This window comes from Coregonus clupeaformis, chromosome 16 (assembly GCF_020615455.1).
Source record: "Coregonus clupeaformis isolate EN_2021a chromosome 16, ASM2061545v1, whole genome shotgun sequence".
NCBI classification, from domain to species: Eukaryota; Metazoa; Chordata; class Actinopteri; order Salmoniformes; family Salmonidae; genus Coregonus; species Coregonus clupeaformis.
Genome location: NC_059207.1, coordinates 21,150,610 through 21,168,538, shown reverse-complemented (window position 1 = coordinate 21,168,538; position 17,929 = coordinate 21,150,610). Strand labels below are relative to the sequence as shown.

General features: G+C 45.2%; 1 protein-coding gene across 1 annotated transcript in view; it reads left to right on the top strand.

Moving 5' to 3' along the window:
* top3b (DNA topoisomerase III beta) overlaps positions 1–17,929 on the top strand; it is a 62,664-nt gene that overhangs the window by 19,557 nt on the left and 25,178 nt on the right. The window contains exons 6-14 of the mRNA XM_041900346.2: positions 26–182; positions 1,178–1,291; positions 6,756–6,846; positions 13,317–13,471; positions 14,185–14,290; positions 15,594–15,740; positions 16,032–16,205; positions 17,358–17,486; positions 17,732–17,881. Coding sequence (XP_041756280.1) covers positions 26–182; positions 1,178–1,291; positions 6,756–6,846; positions 13,317–13,471; positions 14,185–14,290; positions 15,594–15,740; positions 16,032–16,205; positions 17,358–17,486; positions 17,732–17,881 — 1,223 coding nt within the window. The remainder of the gene's footprint in view (positions 1–25; positions 183–1,177; positions 1,292–6,755; positions 6,847–13,316; positions 13,472–14,184; positions 14,291–15,593; positions 15,741–16,031; positions 16,206–17,357; positions 17,487–17,731; positions 17,882–17,929) is intronic.

Genomic DNA, 17,929 nt, shown 5'->3' with positions numbered 1-17,929 from the left:
TGTCCTCTGGTTGGAATGTGTTCAGGTTCCAGACCAAGTACTTCCAGGGTAAATATGGGAACCTGGACTCGTCCCTGATCTCCTTTGGGCCATGTCAGACCCCCACACTGGGCTTCTGTGTGGAGCGCCACGACAAGATCCAGTCCTTCAAACCAGAGACCTACTGGGTCATACAGGCTAAGGTGAGCCCCAAACCCTAAACCTAGCCTTAAAGGGATACGTCGGGATTTTGGCAATGAGGCCCTTTATCTACTTGTGGATACCATTTGTATGTAAAATAAAAATAAAAATCCAGAAGTATCCCTTTAAGGCTCACCCTGACCCTAACCTCGACCCTAGATCCAGTCATTCAAACCAGAGACCTACTGGGTGTTACAGCAGTGGAGGCTGGTGGGTGGAGCTATAGGAGGATGTGCCCATTGTAATGGCTGGAATGGAATAAATTGAAACCACATGTTTGACTCCGTTCCATTCATTCCATTTCAGCCATTACAATGAGCCTGTCCTCCTTTAGCTTCTCCCACCAGCCTCCATTGTCATACAGGCTAAGGTGAGCTCCCCCTAAAAAGCCTGTCAGAGGTTTGATGTGGGAATGGGGTGCTTCTTTGGGTGAACATTTTATATCCTGGGCCTCCCGAGTGGCGCTGTGCCACTAGAGATCCTGGTTAGAGTCCAGGCTCTGTCACAGCCTGCCGTGACTGGGAGACCCATGGGGCGGCGCACAATTGGCCCAGCGTCGTCCAGGGTAGGGGAGGGTTTGGCCGGCAGGGATGTTCTTGTCCCATCGTGCACTAGTGACTCCTGTGGCGGGCCGGGCGCAGTGCACGCTGACACGGTTGCCAGGTGTTTCCTCCGACACATTGGTGCGGCGTCCGGGTTAAGCGGGCAGCTCGGCTGGGTTGTGTTTCGGAGGACGCACGGCTCCCGACCTTCACCTCTCCCGAGTCTGTACGGGCATTGCAGCGATGGGACAAGACTGTAACTACCACTGAGAGAAAAAGGGGTAAAAAAAAAAAGATATATATATCTATATATATATAACAAAAACATTTTATATCCTGAGCCTTCAACTAAAGAATGACAACAACACCCAAAGATGACCTCGGATACTCACAGAACCAAACTGGTGCTCAAAGAGCCATTAATCTAATGTAATAAACTGAATGTTGTTCTGTAGGTTTTCAAAGGGAAAGAGTCTCCTCTGACTCTGGACTGGGACAGGGTGAGGGTCTTCGACAGAGAGGTGGGACAGATGTTTGTCAACATGACTAAAACCTCCAGGGAGGCCAAGGTAAGACCTGTCTGTCTGTCTGCCTGCCAGCCTGTTTCTCTGTCTCTCTTCCCCCCCTCTCTCTCCTAGGGCTGTTACGGTGACCGTATTACCGCCACACCTGTAATAATAACCTCATGATGCCAGTCAAATTCCACGTGACCGTTTAGTCACGGTAACTAGGCTTCTCCAAGCTCTGGTGCTGCTGCTGGTCATTAGTAGCCTAACCAAACTTGCTAACTGCCTGGTACTCAGCACTCTATTGTCCCTCTAATCACTCTGACATCAATGCAAATGTAATCAAAAATCTAATCAAACACTTCATGAGAGCCCATGAGCTCATGTTGCGCAACATTTCTATAGGCTAGGCCTACTGTTTATCAACTTTCCTAATATTAAGCACATTGCTTCGCTTTACAACAGGAGTCTACCTGTCTGGCATGAAAATGACGCGTCTTCCATTCGCTATTTAGTTTACACATTTCTTTCCCCACGCCCCTGTTCTGAGACAGGAGCATGATAATGGTCCATTCTAAATCAAAACTAATTTCACACATACAGTGGCTTGCGAAAGTATTCACCCCCCTTGGCATTTTTCCTATTTTGTTGCCTTACAACCTGGAATGAAAATTTATTTTCAGGGGGTTTGTATCATTTGATTTACACAACATGCCTACCACTTTGAAGATGCAAAATATATTTTGGGTGAAACAAATAAGAAATAAGACAAAAAAACAGAACTTTAGCGTGCATAACTATTCACCCCCCCAAAGTCAATACTTTGTAGAGCCACCTTTTGCAGCAATTACAGCTGCAAGTCGCTTGGGGTATGTCTCTATAAGCTTGGCGCATCTAGCCACTGGGATTTTTGCCCATTCTTCAAGGCAAAACTGCTCCAGATTCTTCAAGTTGGATGGGTTCTGCTGGTGTTCAGCAATCTTTAAGTCATACCACAGATTCTCAATTGGATTGAGGTCTGGGCTTTGACTAGGCCATTCCAAGACATTTAAATGTTTCCCCTTAAACCACTAGAGTGTTGCTTTAGCAGTATGCTTAGAGTCATTGTCATGCTGGAAGGTGAACCTCCGTCCCAGTCTCAAATCTCTGGAAGACTGAAACAGGTTTCCCTCAAGAATTTCCCTGTATTTAACGCCATCCATCATTCCTTCAATTCTGACCAGTTTCCCAGTCCATGCCGATGGAAAAACATCCCCACAGCATGATGCTGCCACCACCATGCTTCACTGTGGGGATGGTGTTCTCGGGGTGATGAGAGGTGATGGATTTGCGCCAGACATAGCATTTTCCTTGATGGCCAAAAAGCTCACTTTTAGTCTCATCTGACCAGAGTACCTTCTTCCATATGTTTGGGTAGTCTCCCACATGCCTTTTGGCGAACACCAAACGTGTTTGCTTATTTTTTTCTTTAAGCAATGGCTTTTTCTGGCCACTCTTCAGTAAAGCCCAGCTCTCTCAACAACTCTGTGGAGTGTACGGCTTAAAGTGGTCCTATGGACAGATACTCCAATCTCCGCAGTGGAGCTTTGCAGCTCCTTCAGGGTTATCTTTGGTCTCTTTGTTGCCTCTGATTAATTCCCTCCTTGCCTGGTCTGTGAGTTTTGGTGGGCGGCCCTCTCTTGGCAGGTTTGTTGTGGTGCCATATTCTTTCCATTTTTTAATAATGGATTTAATGGTGCTCCGTGGGATGTTCAAAGTTTCTGATATTTTTTTATAACCCAACCCTGATCTGTACTTCTCCACAACTTTGTCCCTGACCTGTTTGGAGAGCTCCTTGGTCTTCATGGTGCCGCTTGCTTGGTGGTTCCCCTTGCTTAGTGGTGTTGCAGACTCTAGGGCCTTTCAGAACAGGTGTATATATATTGAGATCATGTGACACTTAGATTGTACACAGGTGAACTTTATTTAACTAATTATTTGACTTCTGACGGTAATTATATATTATCACTTGTGAATGATGCCCAGTTTGTGCATTAAGGCAAGGAACAGCACATGCCTTTTCTTGCGACTTTTTCAAATCATAGTCGCACACCTCATGTAGCCTTGCCCATAGGCCTATATGTTTTGATAAGGTTTGAATCACAACTAAAGTGGCCAAATAACTCCTTTAAAATTAAGCACATTAATCCGCTTTACAACTGGTGTAGAGCCTAACTGGCATACATAGGCTGCACATGAGTTTCAAGTTTGGGGAAGATAATTTTCACCATAAAAAATGCACCTTTTTAATAAAGCTTTACATGCATAATCGCATTTGCAGTCATACTTTTCGAGAACAGTGTTTTCAAGCTAATTGTAGCTTACTGCCGCTGCACTTATAAATAGGCTATTAGTTTATCAACATATTACGCTAAATGTTCTGAGCTGTTGCATCAGCCTCATTGCTTTTTAAAGGTTTTTTGATTCGAGTGGTTGTATTAATTTGGGATCTGTCGCATCCCACAACTGTCCCAGAGTATGTTTGGAATATTTATTTATTGCACAGAAGGAGAAGTTGACCAATAGCATAGGTCAACTTTTGTACTATGGAGGATAGTGGATTGATATAGGCTAGTGCTTTTGCTGTTCATTAGGCCGACTCAGCTTGTTGGCTGATGAAAAGTAGGGTAAAACCTGGACAGTTCTAACGTCTTCAATATGCGCCTCGGAATTCGATAAGAGAGACGCGCGCAGTTGCGTCCAGATGTGTCTGTCTTCATTCACTTGTAGCCTACTTCTTAGCTGAAATGCCTGTGAGATGGACCCGATCACGTGACAGGCATTGGCTACATCTGAGCGAGTCATGTAAGTGAGAGGTGCTTCGGAGCACTGCAGCCGGGAGAAGGGAATTATCATTATTATATTGGGCGGCAGGTAGCTTAGTGGTTAAGAGCGTTGTGCCAGTAACCGAAAGGTCGCTGGTTCTAATCCCCGAGCCGACTAGGTGAAAAATCTGTCGATGGGCCCTTGAACAAGGCACTTAACCCTAATTGCTCATGTAAGTCGCTCTGAATAAGAGCATCTGCTAAATGACTAAAATAAATTAGAAAGAAAAAATATATATATATATTCTGCCCAAGGGCACAACGGCCACTTCGGCCGCAAAAGGCATTAATGTTTTTAGGGGGCATTATGGCCACACAAGGGGAATGCCGCCGGGAAATTCGAGGCCTGGTGAGAATATCATCACGTGCTTGTCAAATTGTGAATGAGAGACTGATGAAGTGTGTGCAGCTTGCAACTTTTTTCAAATCGTCATTAGAGTCCCGTCATTCAGCCTTAGAATTTATCAAAAATCTAATATATAGCCCAATGTTTGTTTCACAACTAAAGTTGCGTAAATAACACTAAATTAAGCATATAGGAGGACCAGTTTCTTTGTTAACCGCTCAACACAGAATAGCCGCATGTGCGCACTTCCTTTTGAAATAGTTTGGAGAAAATATCCTTTCTGTTTTATTAAGCTACAGTTGAAGTCGGATGTTTACATACACTTAGGTTGGAGTCATTAAAACTCATTTTTCAACCACTCCACAAATTTCTTGTTAACAAACTATAGTTTTGGCAAGTATGTTAGGACATCTACTTTGTGTATGACACAAAAGTCTGGTTCATCCTTGGAAGCAAATTCCAAATGCCTGAAGGTACCACGTTCATCTGTACAAACAATAGTATGCAAGTATAAACACCATGGGACCACGCAGCCGTCATACCGCTCAGGAAGGAGACGCGTTCTGTCTCCTAGAGATGAACGTACTTTGGTGTGAAAAGTGCAAATCAATCCCAGAACATCAGCAAAGGACCTTGTGAAGATGCTGGAGGAAACAGGTACAAAAGTATCTATATCCACAGTAAAATGAGTCCTATATCAACATAACCTGAAAGGCCGCTCAGCAAGGAAGAAGCCACTGCTCCAAAACCGCCATAAAAAAGCCAGACTATGGTTTGCAACTGCACATGGGGACAAAGATCGTACTTTTTGGAGAAATGTCCTCTGGTCTGATGAAACAAAAATATAACTGTTTGGCCATAATGACCATCGTTATGTTTGGAGGGAAAAGGGGAAGGCTTGCAAGCCCAAGAACATCATCCCAACTGTGAAGCACGGGGGTGGCAGCATCATGCTGTGGGGGTGATTTGCTGCAGGAGGGACTGGTGCACTTCACAAAATAGATGGCGTCATGAGGAAGGAAAATTATGTGGATATATTGAAGCAACATCTCAAGACATCAGTCAGGAAGTTAAAGCTTGGTCGCAAATGGGTCTTCCAAATGGACAATGACCCCAAACATTCTTCCAAAGTTGTGGCAAAATGGCTTAAGGACAACAAAGTCAAGGTATTGGAGTGGCCATCACAAAGCCCTGACCTCAATCCTATAGAACATTTGTGGGCAGAACTGAAAAAGCGTGTGCGAGCAAGGAGGCCTACAAACCTGATTCAGTTACACCAGCTCTGTCAGGAGGAATGGGCCAGAATTCACCCAACTTATTGTGGGAAGCTTGTGGAAGGCTACCTGAGACGTTTGACCCAAGTTAAACAATTTAAAGGCAATGCTACCAAATACTAATTGAGTGTATGTAAACTTGTGACCCACTGGGAATGTGATGAAAGAAATAAAAGCTTAAATAAATCATTCTCTCTACTATTATTCTGACATTTCACATTCTTAAAATAAAGTGGTGATCCGAATTTACCTAAGACAGGGAATCTTTACTAGGATTAAATGTCAGGAATTGTGAAAAACTGAGTTTAAATGTATTTGGCTAAGGTGTATGTAAACTTCCGACTTCAACTGTATGTTCAATTGTATTCTTCATACTATAAAATAATAAAGAATAATGCCAGGGAATTCTAAGCAAATCTTGTCTGCTAAATGAACTAGTGTAGCCCACAGCCATATGGCATAGCCAGATCAGGACCTAACATAAGGACAACTCAGAGGATGCTATTCTGTTATTCTGAAATAGACTACATTTTCTTCATATCATGTTTCTTTAGACCTGTCTAAAATAAATAATGGATTTATTGTGATGGTGTAGGCTATATTCCATTGATTTACTAGACTTTTTTAAATGTAGATGTTCTAAAGGTCTGTATCAGTGGCTTGTAGGCTATGCGTGGATTACCGTGAGACCGGCAGTTATTTTCTTGACAATCACCGGCTGACAAAATGTAATGACCGTCACATCCCTACTCTCTCCCTCCTCCTTACGTCTCTCTGATGTAACACAGATACTGAGGAAAGACCTTGAGGTTAAACTCCTTTTTTGAAAGGTTGACCAACTTAAGAAACCACTTCAACCACATGCAAAGGGTGTGTTTACACAGGCAGCCCATTTCTGATCTTTGGTCCAATTTTGGGCAAAATATCTGATCTGATTGGTCAAAATACCAATAATTGGTCAAAAGATTAGAATTGGGCTGCCTGTCTAAACACAGCCAAAATAGTGCCTTTATGAAAAGTGTAGTTCTCTTCCCGTCCTTAAGGTGGAGTCGGTGAGTAAGAAGGAGAAGGCCAAGCAGAGACCTCTGGCCTTGAACACCGTGGAGATGCTCCGAGTGGCCAGCTCCTCTCTAGGTGAGACCACCAATCACAGCACAGTCATTAGCATCCATTCAGCCATTCAACCAGTAGTCAAACTATTCAGTCATTCAGGTCCCGTGTAGCTAAGTTGGTAGAGCATGGCGCTTGCAACGCCAGGGTTGTGGGTTCGATTCCCACGAGGGGCCAGTATGACATTTTTTTATGCACTCACTAACTGTAAGTCGCTCTGGATAAGAGAGTCTGCTAAATGACTAAAATGTAAAAAATGTCAACCAGTAGTCAAACTATACAGCCATTAGTCAACCATTCAGCCAGTCAGCCAGTAGTCAAGCCATTCAGCCAGTAGTCAAGCCATTCAACCATTCAGCCAGTCAGCCAGTAGTCAAGCCATTCAACCATTCAGCCAGTCAGCCAGTAGTCAAGCCATTCAGCCAGTAGTCAAGCCATTCAACCATTCAGCCATTTAGCCAGTAGTCAAGCCATTCAACCAGTAGTCAAGCCATTCAACCAGTAGTCAAGCCATTCAACCAGTAGTCAAGCCATTCAACCAGTAGTCAAGCCATTCAACCAGTAGTCAAGCCATTTAGCCATTCAACCAGTAGTCAAGCCATTTAGCCATTCAACCAGTAGTCAAGCCATTTAGCCATTCAACCAGTAGTCAAGCCATTTAGCCATTCAACCAGTAGTCAAGCCATTTAGCCATTCAACTAGTAGTCAAGCCATTCAGCCAGTAGTCAAGCCATTCAGCCATTCAGCCAGTAGTCAAGCCATTCAGCCATTTAGCCAGTGGTCAAGCCATTCAGCCAGTAGTCAAGCCATTCAGCCAGTAGTCAAGCCATTCAGCCATTCAACCAGTAGTCAAGCCATTTAGCCAGTAGTCAAGCCATTCAGCCATTCAGCCAGTAGTCAAGCCATTCAGCCAGTAGTCAAGCCATTCAACCAGTAGTCAAGCCATTCAACCATTAGTCAAGCCATTCAACCAGTAGTCAAGCCATTCAACCAGTAGTCAAGCCATTCAACCAGTAGTCAAGCCATTCAACCAGTAGTCAAGCCATTCAACCAGTAGTCAAGCCATTCAACCAGTAGTCAAGCCATTCAACCAGTAGTCAAGCCATTCAACCAGTAGTCAAGCCATTCAACCAGTAGTCAAGCCATTCAACCAGTAGTCAAGCCATTCAACCAGTAGTCAAGCCATTCAACCAGTAGTCAAGCCATTTAGCCATTCAACCAGTAGTCAAGCCATTTAGCCATTCAACCAGTAGTCAAGCCATTCAGCCAGTAGTCAAGCCATTCAGCCATTCAACCAGTAGTCAAGCCATTTAGCCAGTAGTCAAGCCATTCAGCCATTCAGCCAGTAGTCAAGCCATTCAACCAGTAGTCAAGCCATTCAACCAGTAGTCAAGCCATTCAACCAGTAGTCAAGCCATTCAACCATTAGTCAAGCCATTCAACCAGTAGTCAAGCCATTCAACCAGTAGTCAAGCCATTCAACCAGTAGTCAAGCCATTCAACCAGTAGTCAAGCCATTCAACCAGTAGTCAAGCCATTCAACCAGTAGTCAAGCCATTCAACCAGTAGTCAAGCCATTCAACCAGTAGTCAAGCCATTCAACCAGTAGTCAAGCCATTCAACCAGTAGTCAAGCCATTCAACCAGTAGTCAAGCCATTCAACCAGTAGTCAAGCCATTTAGCCATTCAACCAGTAGTCAAGCCATTTAGCCATTCAACCAGTAGTCAAGCCATTTAGCCATTCAGCCAGTAGTCAAGCCATTTAGCCATTCAACCAGTAGTCAAGCCATTCAGCCAGTAGTCAAGCCATTCAGCCATTCAGCCATTCAGCCAGTGGTCAAGCCATTCAGCCAGTAGTCAAGCCATTCAGCCATTCAACCAGTAGTCAAGCCATTTAGCCAGTAGTCAAGCCATTCAACCAGTAGTCAAGCCGTTCAACCAGTAGTCAAGCCGTTCAACCAGTAGTCAAGCCGTTCAGTCAGTAGTCAAGCCGTTCAGTCAGTAGTCAAGCCGTTCAGTCAGTAGTCAAGCCGTTCAGCCAGTAGTCAAGCCGTTCAGTCAGTAGTCAAGCCGTTCAGTCAGTAGTCAAGCCGTTCAGTCAGTAGTCAAGCCGTTCAGCCAGTAGTCAAGCCATTCAGCCAGTAGTCAAACCATTCAGCCAGTAGTCAAGCCATTCAGCCAGTAGTCAAGCCATTCAGCCATTCAACCAGTAGTCAAGCCATTTAGCCAGTAGTCAAGCCATTCAACCAGTAGTCAAGCCGTTCAACCAGTAGTCAAGCCGTTCAACCAGTAGTCAAGCCGTTCAGTCAGTAGTCAAGCCGTTCAGTCAGTAGTCAAGCCGTTCAGTCAGTAGTCAAGCCGTTCAGCCAGTAGTCAAGCCATTCAGCCAGTAGTCAAACCATTCAGCCAGTAGTCAAGCCATTCAGCCAGTAGTCAAGCCATTCAGCCATTCAACCAGTAGTCAAGCCATTCAGCCAGTAGTCAAGCCATTCAGCCAGTAGTCAAGCCATTCAGCCAGTAGTCAAGCCATTCAGCCAGTAGTCAAGCTATTCAGCCAGTAGTCAAGCCATTCAGCCATTCAGCCAGTAGTCAAGCTATTTAGCCAGAAGTCAAGCCATTCAGCCAGTAGTCAAGCCATTTGGCCATTCAACCAGTAGTCAAGCCATTCAGCCAGTAGTCAAGCCATTCAACCAGTTGTCAAGCCATTCAGCCATTCAACCAGTAGTCAAGCCATTCAGCCAGTAGTCAAGCCATTCAGCCAGTAGTCAAGCCATTCAGCCAGTAGTCAAGCCATTCAACCAGTTGTCAAGTCATTCAGCCAGTAGTCAAGCCATTCAGCCAGTAGTCAAGCCATTCAGCCAGTAGTCAAGCCATTCAGCCAGTAGTCAAGCCATTCAGCCAGTAGTCAAGCCATTCAGCCAGTTGTCAAGCCATTCAGCCATTCAACCAGTAGTAAAGCTATTTAGCCAGTAGTCAAGCCATTCAGCCAGTAGTCAAGCCATTCAGCCATTTAGCCAGTAGTCAAGCCATTCAGCCATTTAGCCAGTAGTCAAGCCATTCAACCAGTAGTCAAGCCATTCAACCAGTAGTCAAGCCATTCAACCAGTAGTCAAGCCATTTAGCCATTCAACCAGTAGTCAAGCCATTTAGCCATACAACCAGTAGTCAAGCCATTCAGCCATTCAACCAGTAGTCAAGCCATTCAGCCAGTAGTCAAGCCATTCAGCCAGTCGTCAAGCCATTCAGCCAGTAGTCAAGCCATTCAGCCATTTAGCCAGTAGTCAAGCCATTTAGCCAGTAGTCAAGCCATTTAGCCAGTAGTCAAGCCATTCAACCAGTAGTCAAGCCATTCAACCAGTAGTCAAGCCATTCAACCAGTAGTCAAGCCATTCAACCAGTAGTCAAGCCATTTAGCCATTCAACCAGTAGTCAAGCCATTCAGCCATTCAACCAGTAGTCAAGCCATTCAGCCATTCAGCCAGTAGTCAAGCCATTCAGCCAGTAGTCAAGCCATTCAGCCAGTCGTCAAGCCATTCAGCCAGTAGTCAAGCCATTCAGCCATTCATCCAGTAGTAAAGCTATTTAGCCAGTAGTCAAGCCATTCAGCCAGTAGTCAAGCCATTCAGCCAGTAGTCAAGCCATTCAGCCAGTAGTCAAGCCATTCAGCCAGTAGTCAAGCCATTCAGCCATTCAACCAGTAGTAAAGCTATTTAGCCAGTAGTCAAGCCATTCAGCCAGTAGTCAAGCCATTCAGCCATTTAGCCAGTAGTCAAGCCATTCAGCCATTTAGCCAGTAGTCAAGCCATTCAGCCATTCAACCAGTAGTCAAGCCATTCAACCAGTAGTCAAGCCATTTAGCCATTCAAGCAGTAGTCAAGCCATTTAGCCATTCAAGCAGTAGTCAAGCCATTTAGCCATTCAAGCAGTAGTCAAGCCATTCAGCCAGTAGTCAAGCCATTCACCCAGTAGTCAAGCCATTCAGCCAGTAGTCAAGCCTTTCAGCCTGTAGTCAAGCCATTCAGCCAGTAGTCAAGCCATTCAGCCAGTAGTCAAGCCATTCAGCCAGTTGTCAAGCCATTTAGCCATTCAACCAGTAGTCAAGCTATTTAGCCAGAAGTCAAGCCATTCAGCCAGTAGTCAAGCCATTCAGCCATTCATGTATACAGTACATACAGTGAGCACCATAATTCATTGGACAGTGACCATTTTTTTGTTATTTTGATTCTGTACTCTAGCACTTTGAGTTTGAAAGGATACAATGACAGTGAGGGTGAAGTGCAGACTATCAGCTTTAATTTGAGGGTATTTTCATACATATCGGATGAACCGTTTAGAAATTATAGAAGCTTTTGTACATGGTCCCCCCTATTTTCAGGCATAAAAAAACATTGGACAGTTTAACATAATGTAGAATAAAGTTATCAGTGTTAATATTTGGTCGCATATCCTTTGCATGCAATGACTGCTTGAAGTCTGCGATGCATCGACTTCACTAGATGCTGGGTATCTTCCCTGGTGATGCTCTGCCAGGCCTGTACTGCAGCCATCTTCAGTTCCTGCTTGTTTCAGGGACTTATTGCCTTCAGTCTCCTCTTCAGCATGTAAAATGTATGTTCAATTGGATTCAGATCCGGTGATTGACTCGGCCAGTCAAGGATTTTCCACTTTTTGGCCATCAAAAACCCCTTTGTTGCTCTAGCAGTATGTTTAGGGTCATTGTCTTGTTGCATGATGAAGTGCCGTCCGATGAGTTTAGAGGCATTGGGTTTTATCTGAGCGGATAGAATATTTCTGTAGACTTCAGAATTCATTGTTCAACTTCTGTCTGCAGTCACATCATCGATGAAGACAAGTGAGCCTGTTCCACTGGCAGCCATACAGGCCCAAGCCATAACACCCAATCCACCATGTTTCACGGATGAGGTGGTATGCTTTGGATCATGGGCATTTCTGTTTTTTCTCCACACTTTCCTCTTTCCATCACTCTGGTACATGTTCATCTTTGTCTCATCTGTCCACAATACTTTTTTCCAGAACTCTTGGGGCTCTTAATAGGTGCTTTTTAGCAAACTGTAATCTGGCCTTTCTGTTCTTCAGGCTTATCAGTGGTTTGCATCTTGTAGTGTTACCCTCTGTAGTCCTGCTGGTGTAGTCTTCTACGTATGGTAGGCTTTGACACATCTACACCTGCATCCAGGAGAGTGTTTTTGATCTGTTGGGCTGTTGTCAGGAGGGTTTTCTTCACCATAGAGAGTATTCTCCGGTCATCCACTACAGTGGTCTTCCTCGGTCTACCGAGTCTTTTGGACATAATTGAGTTCACCTGTAGTTTTTTTCTTGTTAATGATGAACCAAACTGTTGACTTGGGCATGGCCAGGGTTTTGGCAATGTTCCTGATTGATTGATTTTCATTTCTGAGCCTTATGACGGCCAGCTTCATTTGCATCGACACGGCTGTCTTCCTCATGTTGTCACACCCCAACAACTACCTCCAAAGGCAATAGCAAAGTCTAGAATCAATACTATTTATCAACAGCTCTCCTGCATTCACCAACGACACAAATGAATACACCTGCCTAATGACACATCTGTGAAGCCAATTTAACAAATACTTTTAGTACCTTAAAATGGGGGGACCATGTACAAAAGCTTCTATAATTTCTAAACTGTTCATCCGATATGTATGAAAATACCCTCAAATTAAAGCCGACAGTCTGCACTTCACCCTCACTGTCATTGTATCCTTTCAAACTCAAAGTGCTAGAGTACAAAATCAAAATAACAAAACAATGGTCACTGTCCAATGAATTATGGTGCTCACTGTATGTGTATATATAGCTGTATGCTCAGTACTGGGTCTATGGTCAGTACTGGGTCTATGGTCAGTACTGGGTCTATGGTCAGTACTGGGTCTATGGTCAGTACTGGGTCTATGGTCAGTACTGGGTCTGTGGTCAGTACTTGGTCTGTGGTCAGTACTGGGTCTATGGTCAGTACTGGGTCTATGGTCAGTACTGGGTCTATGGTCAGTACTGGGTCTATGGTCAGTACTGGGTCTGTGGTCAGTACTGGGTCTATGGTCAGTACTGGGTCTGTGGTCAGTACTGGGTCTATGGTCAGTGCTGGTACTGGGTCTATGGTCAGTACTGGTACTGGGTCTATGGTCAGTACTGGTACTGGGTCTATGGTCAGTACTGGGTCTATGGTCAGTACTGGGTCTATGGTCAGTACTGGGTCTATGGTCAGTACTGGGTCTGTGGTCAGTACTGGGTCTGTGGTCAGTACTGGGTCTGTGGTCAGTACTGGGTCTGTGGTCAGTACTGGGTCTATGGTCAGTACTGTATTTTATTTATTTGACCATTTCAAAACACAAAGAAGTGGATACACTGCATTCACAATCATCAAGGAGGGCACAAAGGTATTACAACTTATTTGCGTTGTGTTCCTCTGAAGAGTGTCTGAACCGAAGGCGCTGTGTTCTCTTCCATTTTAGGTATGGGTCCGCAGCACACCATGCAGATAGCAGAGCGTCTGTACACCCAGGGCTATATCAGCTACCCCCGTACTGAGACCAACCACTACCACGAGAACTTTGACCTGAAGGGGACACTCAGACAGCAGGCTAACAACCCCTTCTGGGCTCAGGAGGTGAGAGCAGAGAGAGAGAGACTGAGGCTCCATTCTCCACCCTTTTCCAGAAGTGTGCACTTGCAAACTGAACGTCATAGATTCAAAAGCATAAGATTGATGTAAGCATTGGCTGGAGAAAGTGTGTAAATGTTAACTTTGGGAGCAGAGAATCAGGAAGCAGCCTGAGGAGGACTCACACCGATACAAAGACATGTGCACTCATCGACATGCACCAAACACACCGATGAAACATGCACACTCTATCAAAAAGTCACATTAGACAAATAGACAAGGACACACACTGATTTAATGATCAACGTGTGATGAATTCAGGTTATGTATGCATACTGTCCTGAATTACGTAATTTGGAAGTTACCTCGTAATGAATGCAAAATGTAACGAAAGCGTCTAACAAAACGGGCACACGTGGACTGATTGATTGTCCAGAATGTGATACATGCAGATTATTCATGCGGACTCTCCCTGATGACGCCATTTTAACGTTATTAGTACATTTTATTAGTACATACACGCACACACTTGCTCCAACACGTGATTAATTCTGATCATGTGCGAATTGGATACATCCTCCTGGGTGACATCGTTTGGAGTTACCTCGAAATGAAACACAAAACAAAATTGTGGAAAGACAAAAATACTGATCCCAGATCAGCACCCCTACGTTGAGACTGTATGAAAACCAGCCTTGACGTGGTTTGTCCCCCTCTAGGTGAAGGCTCTGCTGTCAGAGGGACTGAACCGTCCCAGGAAAGGAGCTGATGCTGGAGACCACCCTCCCATCACCCCCATGAGGGCTGCCTCCGAAGGAGAGCTAGGTGGGTAGTGGCACCTTGAAACTAGCCTGGTAACATCCGCTTGTGTTTCCTTACTATTGCCGACTCCAGCACAAACAGATCAGGGGACCAGGCTACCTTGTAACGTGTCATGTTTCACCTGCTATATCTACATGTCTTCCTGTTGACTTCTCCTCCTCCTGTCCTTCCAGTCCTTATGTTAGCTTCCCCCATCACTGTCCAGTCTCCATGTTCATTAGGGCACGTCCTAGCAAAAACGTAAATGAGCGTTTCTTATTGGACAATTGGTTCAGGTAGTCCCTCCCTGTTTCAGTCGGTTTCTTTCCATTTGGAGCCTAATGAACACGACCCAGGCATCTCATTGTGCTACTTTGCTGCCTTAAAATTAAATGTAAAAAAAAAAAAAAAAATGATTAGATTTTTTCCCTTACCAATCAATGTACACAACCTACCGCACATTTCCAAAGTTAACGTTTTTTTTTTTATCCCCTCCAAAAATTTAAGAAAAATGAAGATGTTTTAATTGTGTATGTCTTCCCCTCCAGAGTTAATACTTGGTGGAAACACCCCAGAGTTAATACTTGGTGGAAACACCCCAGAGTTAATACTTGGTGGAAACACCCCAGAGTTAATACTTGGTGGAAACACCCCAGAGTTAATACTTGGTGGAAACACCCCAGAGTTAATACTTGGTGGAAACACCCCAGAGTTAATACTTGGTGGAAACACCCCAGAGTTAATACTTGGTGGAAACACCCCAGAGTTAATACTTGGTGGAAACACCCCAGAGTTAATACTTGGTGGAAACACCCCAGAGTTAATACTTGGTGGAAACACCTTTTGCGGCCATTACAGCTGTGATAAAAAATAAATAAATAAGATTCTACAAACTTTGCACAACTTTTAGGGCAACATGTTTCCATAATTTTTTGTCAAAATTGGTCAAACTCAGTAAATATGGTTGGGGATTATTAATGGACAGAAATATTCAAACCTTGTCTCTGATTTCAAGCAAATTTAAGTCGGGACTGATACTGGACAATTCAGGAACACTCAAAACCTATTGGAAAGCCATTCTGGTGTTTCTGTAGCATAAACAAATGGTATAATTGTCCCGCTTAAAAATAAAACTATCCCAAGGGTTTTCACAAGATTGAGGTGGGTTTTCCTCTAACTGTAACGTAAAATGAAAATGAGTGTTTCATGTTGGAAAATGAGTGTTTCATATTGGAAAATGAGTGTTTCAGGTAGAGCCTTCCTGCTTCAGTCTGTTTTCTTCTGTTTGGTACCTAATGAACACACCCCCTACCCGTCTCCCCAACAGGAAGTGACGGGTGGCGTTTGTACGAGTACATTGTGCGTCACTTCATCGCCACGGTGAGTCAGGACTGTAAGTACCTGCAGACAACCATCTCCTTCATCATCGCCTCAGAGGGTTTCTCCTGCAGCGGAAAGACACTCATATCACCTGGTAAGGTCCTGTTGTTGTTGTTGTTGTTTACTGTTGTTGTTGTTGTCCTCTTGCCATCTGGTCTTGTTTCCTAGTATTGTTATGCTGAGAAATATTTTGTGATACACATGACTAATAAAGATCAATCAACCAACCAATTAGTGTTGCTGTTTTCATGAATAAGCCATTATAAATCCTTCTAAATGCTTTATAAATGGTGCTAAATGTTAAGCTATAGCCTAAATGCTAATGAATTGTAAGATTTCTAATGCTAATAGATGCTTCTAAATGTTTGTTGTAACTGGTACTCAGGCTTCACGGAGGTGATGCCATGGCTGGGTATCCCTCTAGAGGAGGCTATGCCAGTGTGTGAGAGGGGAGACGTCTTCACAGTAGAGGAGATTAAACTAGTGGAGAGACAGACCAGCCCTCCAGACTACCTCACTGAGGCCGACCTCATCACACTGATGGAGAAACACGGCATTGGTGTGTGTGCAGGGGTGGAGGCTGTGTGTGTGCAGGGGTGGAGGCTGTGTGTGCAGGGGTGGAGGCTGTGTGTGTGCAGGGGTGGAGGCTGTGTGTGTGCAGGGGTGGAGGCTGTGTGTGTGCAGGGGTGGAGGCTGTGTGTGTGCAGGGGTGGAGGCTGTGTGTGTGCAGGGGTGGAGGCTGTGTGTTTGTGTGTGTGTGTGTGTGTGTGTGTGCAGGGGTGGAGGCTGTGTGTGTGCAGGGGTGGAGGCTGTGTGTACAGGGGTGGAGGCTGTGTGTGCAGGGGTGGAGGCTGTGTGTGCAGGGGTGGAGGCTGTGTGTGTGTGTGCAGGGGTGGAGGCTGTGTGTGCAGGGGTGGAGGCTGTGTGTGTGCAGGGGTGGAGGCTGTGTGTTTGTGTGTGTGTGTGTGTGTGTGTGCAGGGGTGGAGGCTGTGTGTGCAGGGGTGGAGGCTGTGTGTGCAGGGGTGGAGGCTGTGTGTGTGTGTGCAGGGGTGGAGGCTGTTTGTGTGTGCAGGGGTGGAGGCTGTGTGTGTGTGTGTGTGTGTGTGTGTGTGCAGGGTGTGTGTGTGCAGGGGTGGAGGCTGTGTGTTTGTGTGTGTGTGTGTGTGTGTGCAGGGGTGGAGGCTGTGTGTGTGCAGGGTGTGTGTGTGTGCAGGGTGTGTGCAGGGTGTGTGTGTGTGTGCAGGGGTGGAGGCTGTGTGTGTGCAGGGTGTGTGTGTGCAGAGTGTGTGTGCAGGGGTGGAGTGTGTGTGTGTGTGCAGGGTGTGTGTGCAGAGTGTGTGTGTGTGTGTGTGTGCAGAGTGTGTGTGTGTGCAGAGTGTGTGTGTGTGTGTGCAGAGTGTGTGTGTGTGTGTGCAGAGTGTGTGTGTGTGTGTGTGCAGAGTGTGTGTGTGTGTGCAGAGTGTGTGTGTGTGTGTGTGTGTGTGTGCAGAGTGTGTGTGTGTGTGCAGAGTGTGTGTGTGTGTGTGTGTGTGTGCAGAGTGTGTGTGTGTGTGCAGAGTGTGTGTGTGTGTGTGTGTGTGTGTGTGTGTGTGTGTGTGTGTGTGTGTGTGTGTGTGTGCGTATGAAAGTTGTTGATTCATGTTATGCCACCGCGGGTGTCTGTCTAGGGATACGTTAATGGTGGAATACTGTGTGTAACCGTCCCTGCAGGTACTGACGCCAGCATCCCGGTCCATATCAACAACATCTCTCAGAGGAATTATGTGACGGTGGAGAACGGACGCAAGCTCAAACCCACCAACCTGGGCATCGTCCTGGTGCACGGATATTACAAGACAGGTGTGTGTGTGTGTGTGTGTGTGTGTGTGAGCATCATTCTGGTGCACGGATTCTACAAGACAGGTCAGTAACTTTAACACTCAACACACTTGCAGATGGACCCTACATTTTCCATTAGCACAAGTTAGAATTGACATGTTTTCATATGTATCCATATGTACTTGCATGCATTTATGTATGTGTGTTTACAATGTGTGTGTGTGTGTGTGTGTTTGTATTCAACCCCCCCCGCGATGTTTGTGTAGATGCTGAGCTGGTGCTGCCTACCATCCGTGGCGCTGTAGAGAAACAGCTGAACCTGATTGCCCAGGGCAAGGTGAACTACCAACAGGTTCTGCAACACACCCTGGACATCTTCAAGAGGAAGTTCCACTACTTCTTTGACACCATTGCTAGTGAGTACAACACACTCACACAAACACTCACACTCACTCACACACACA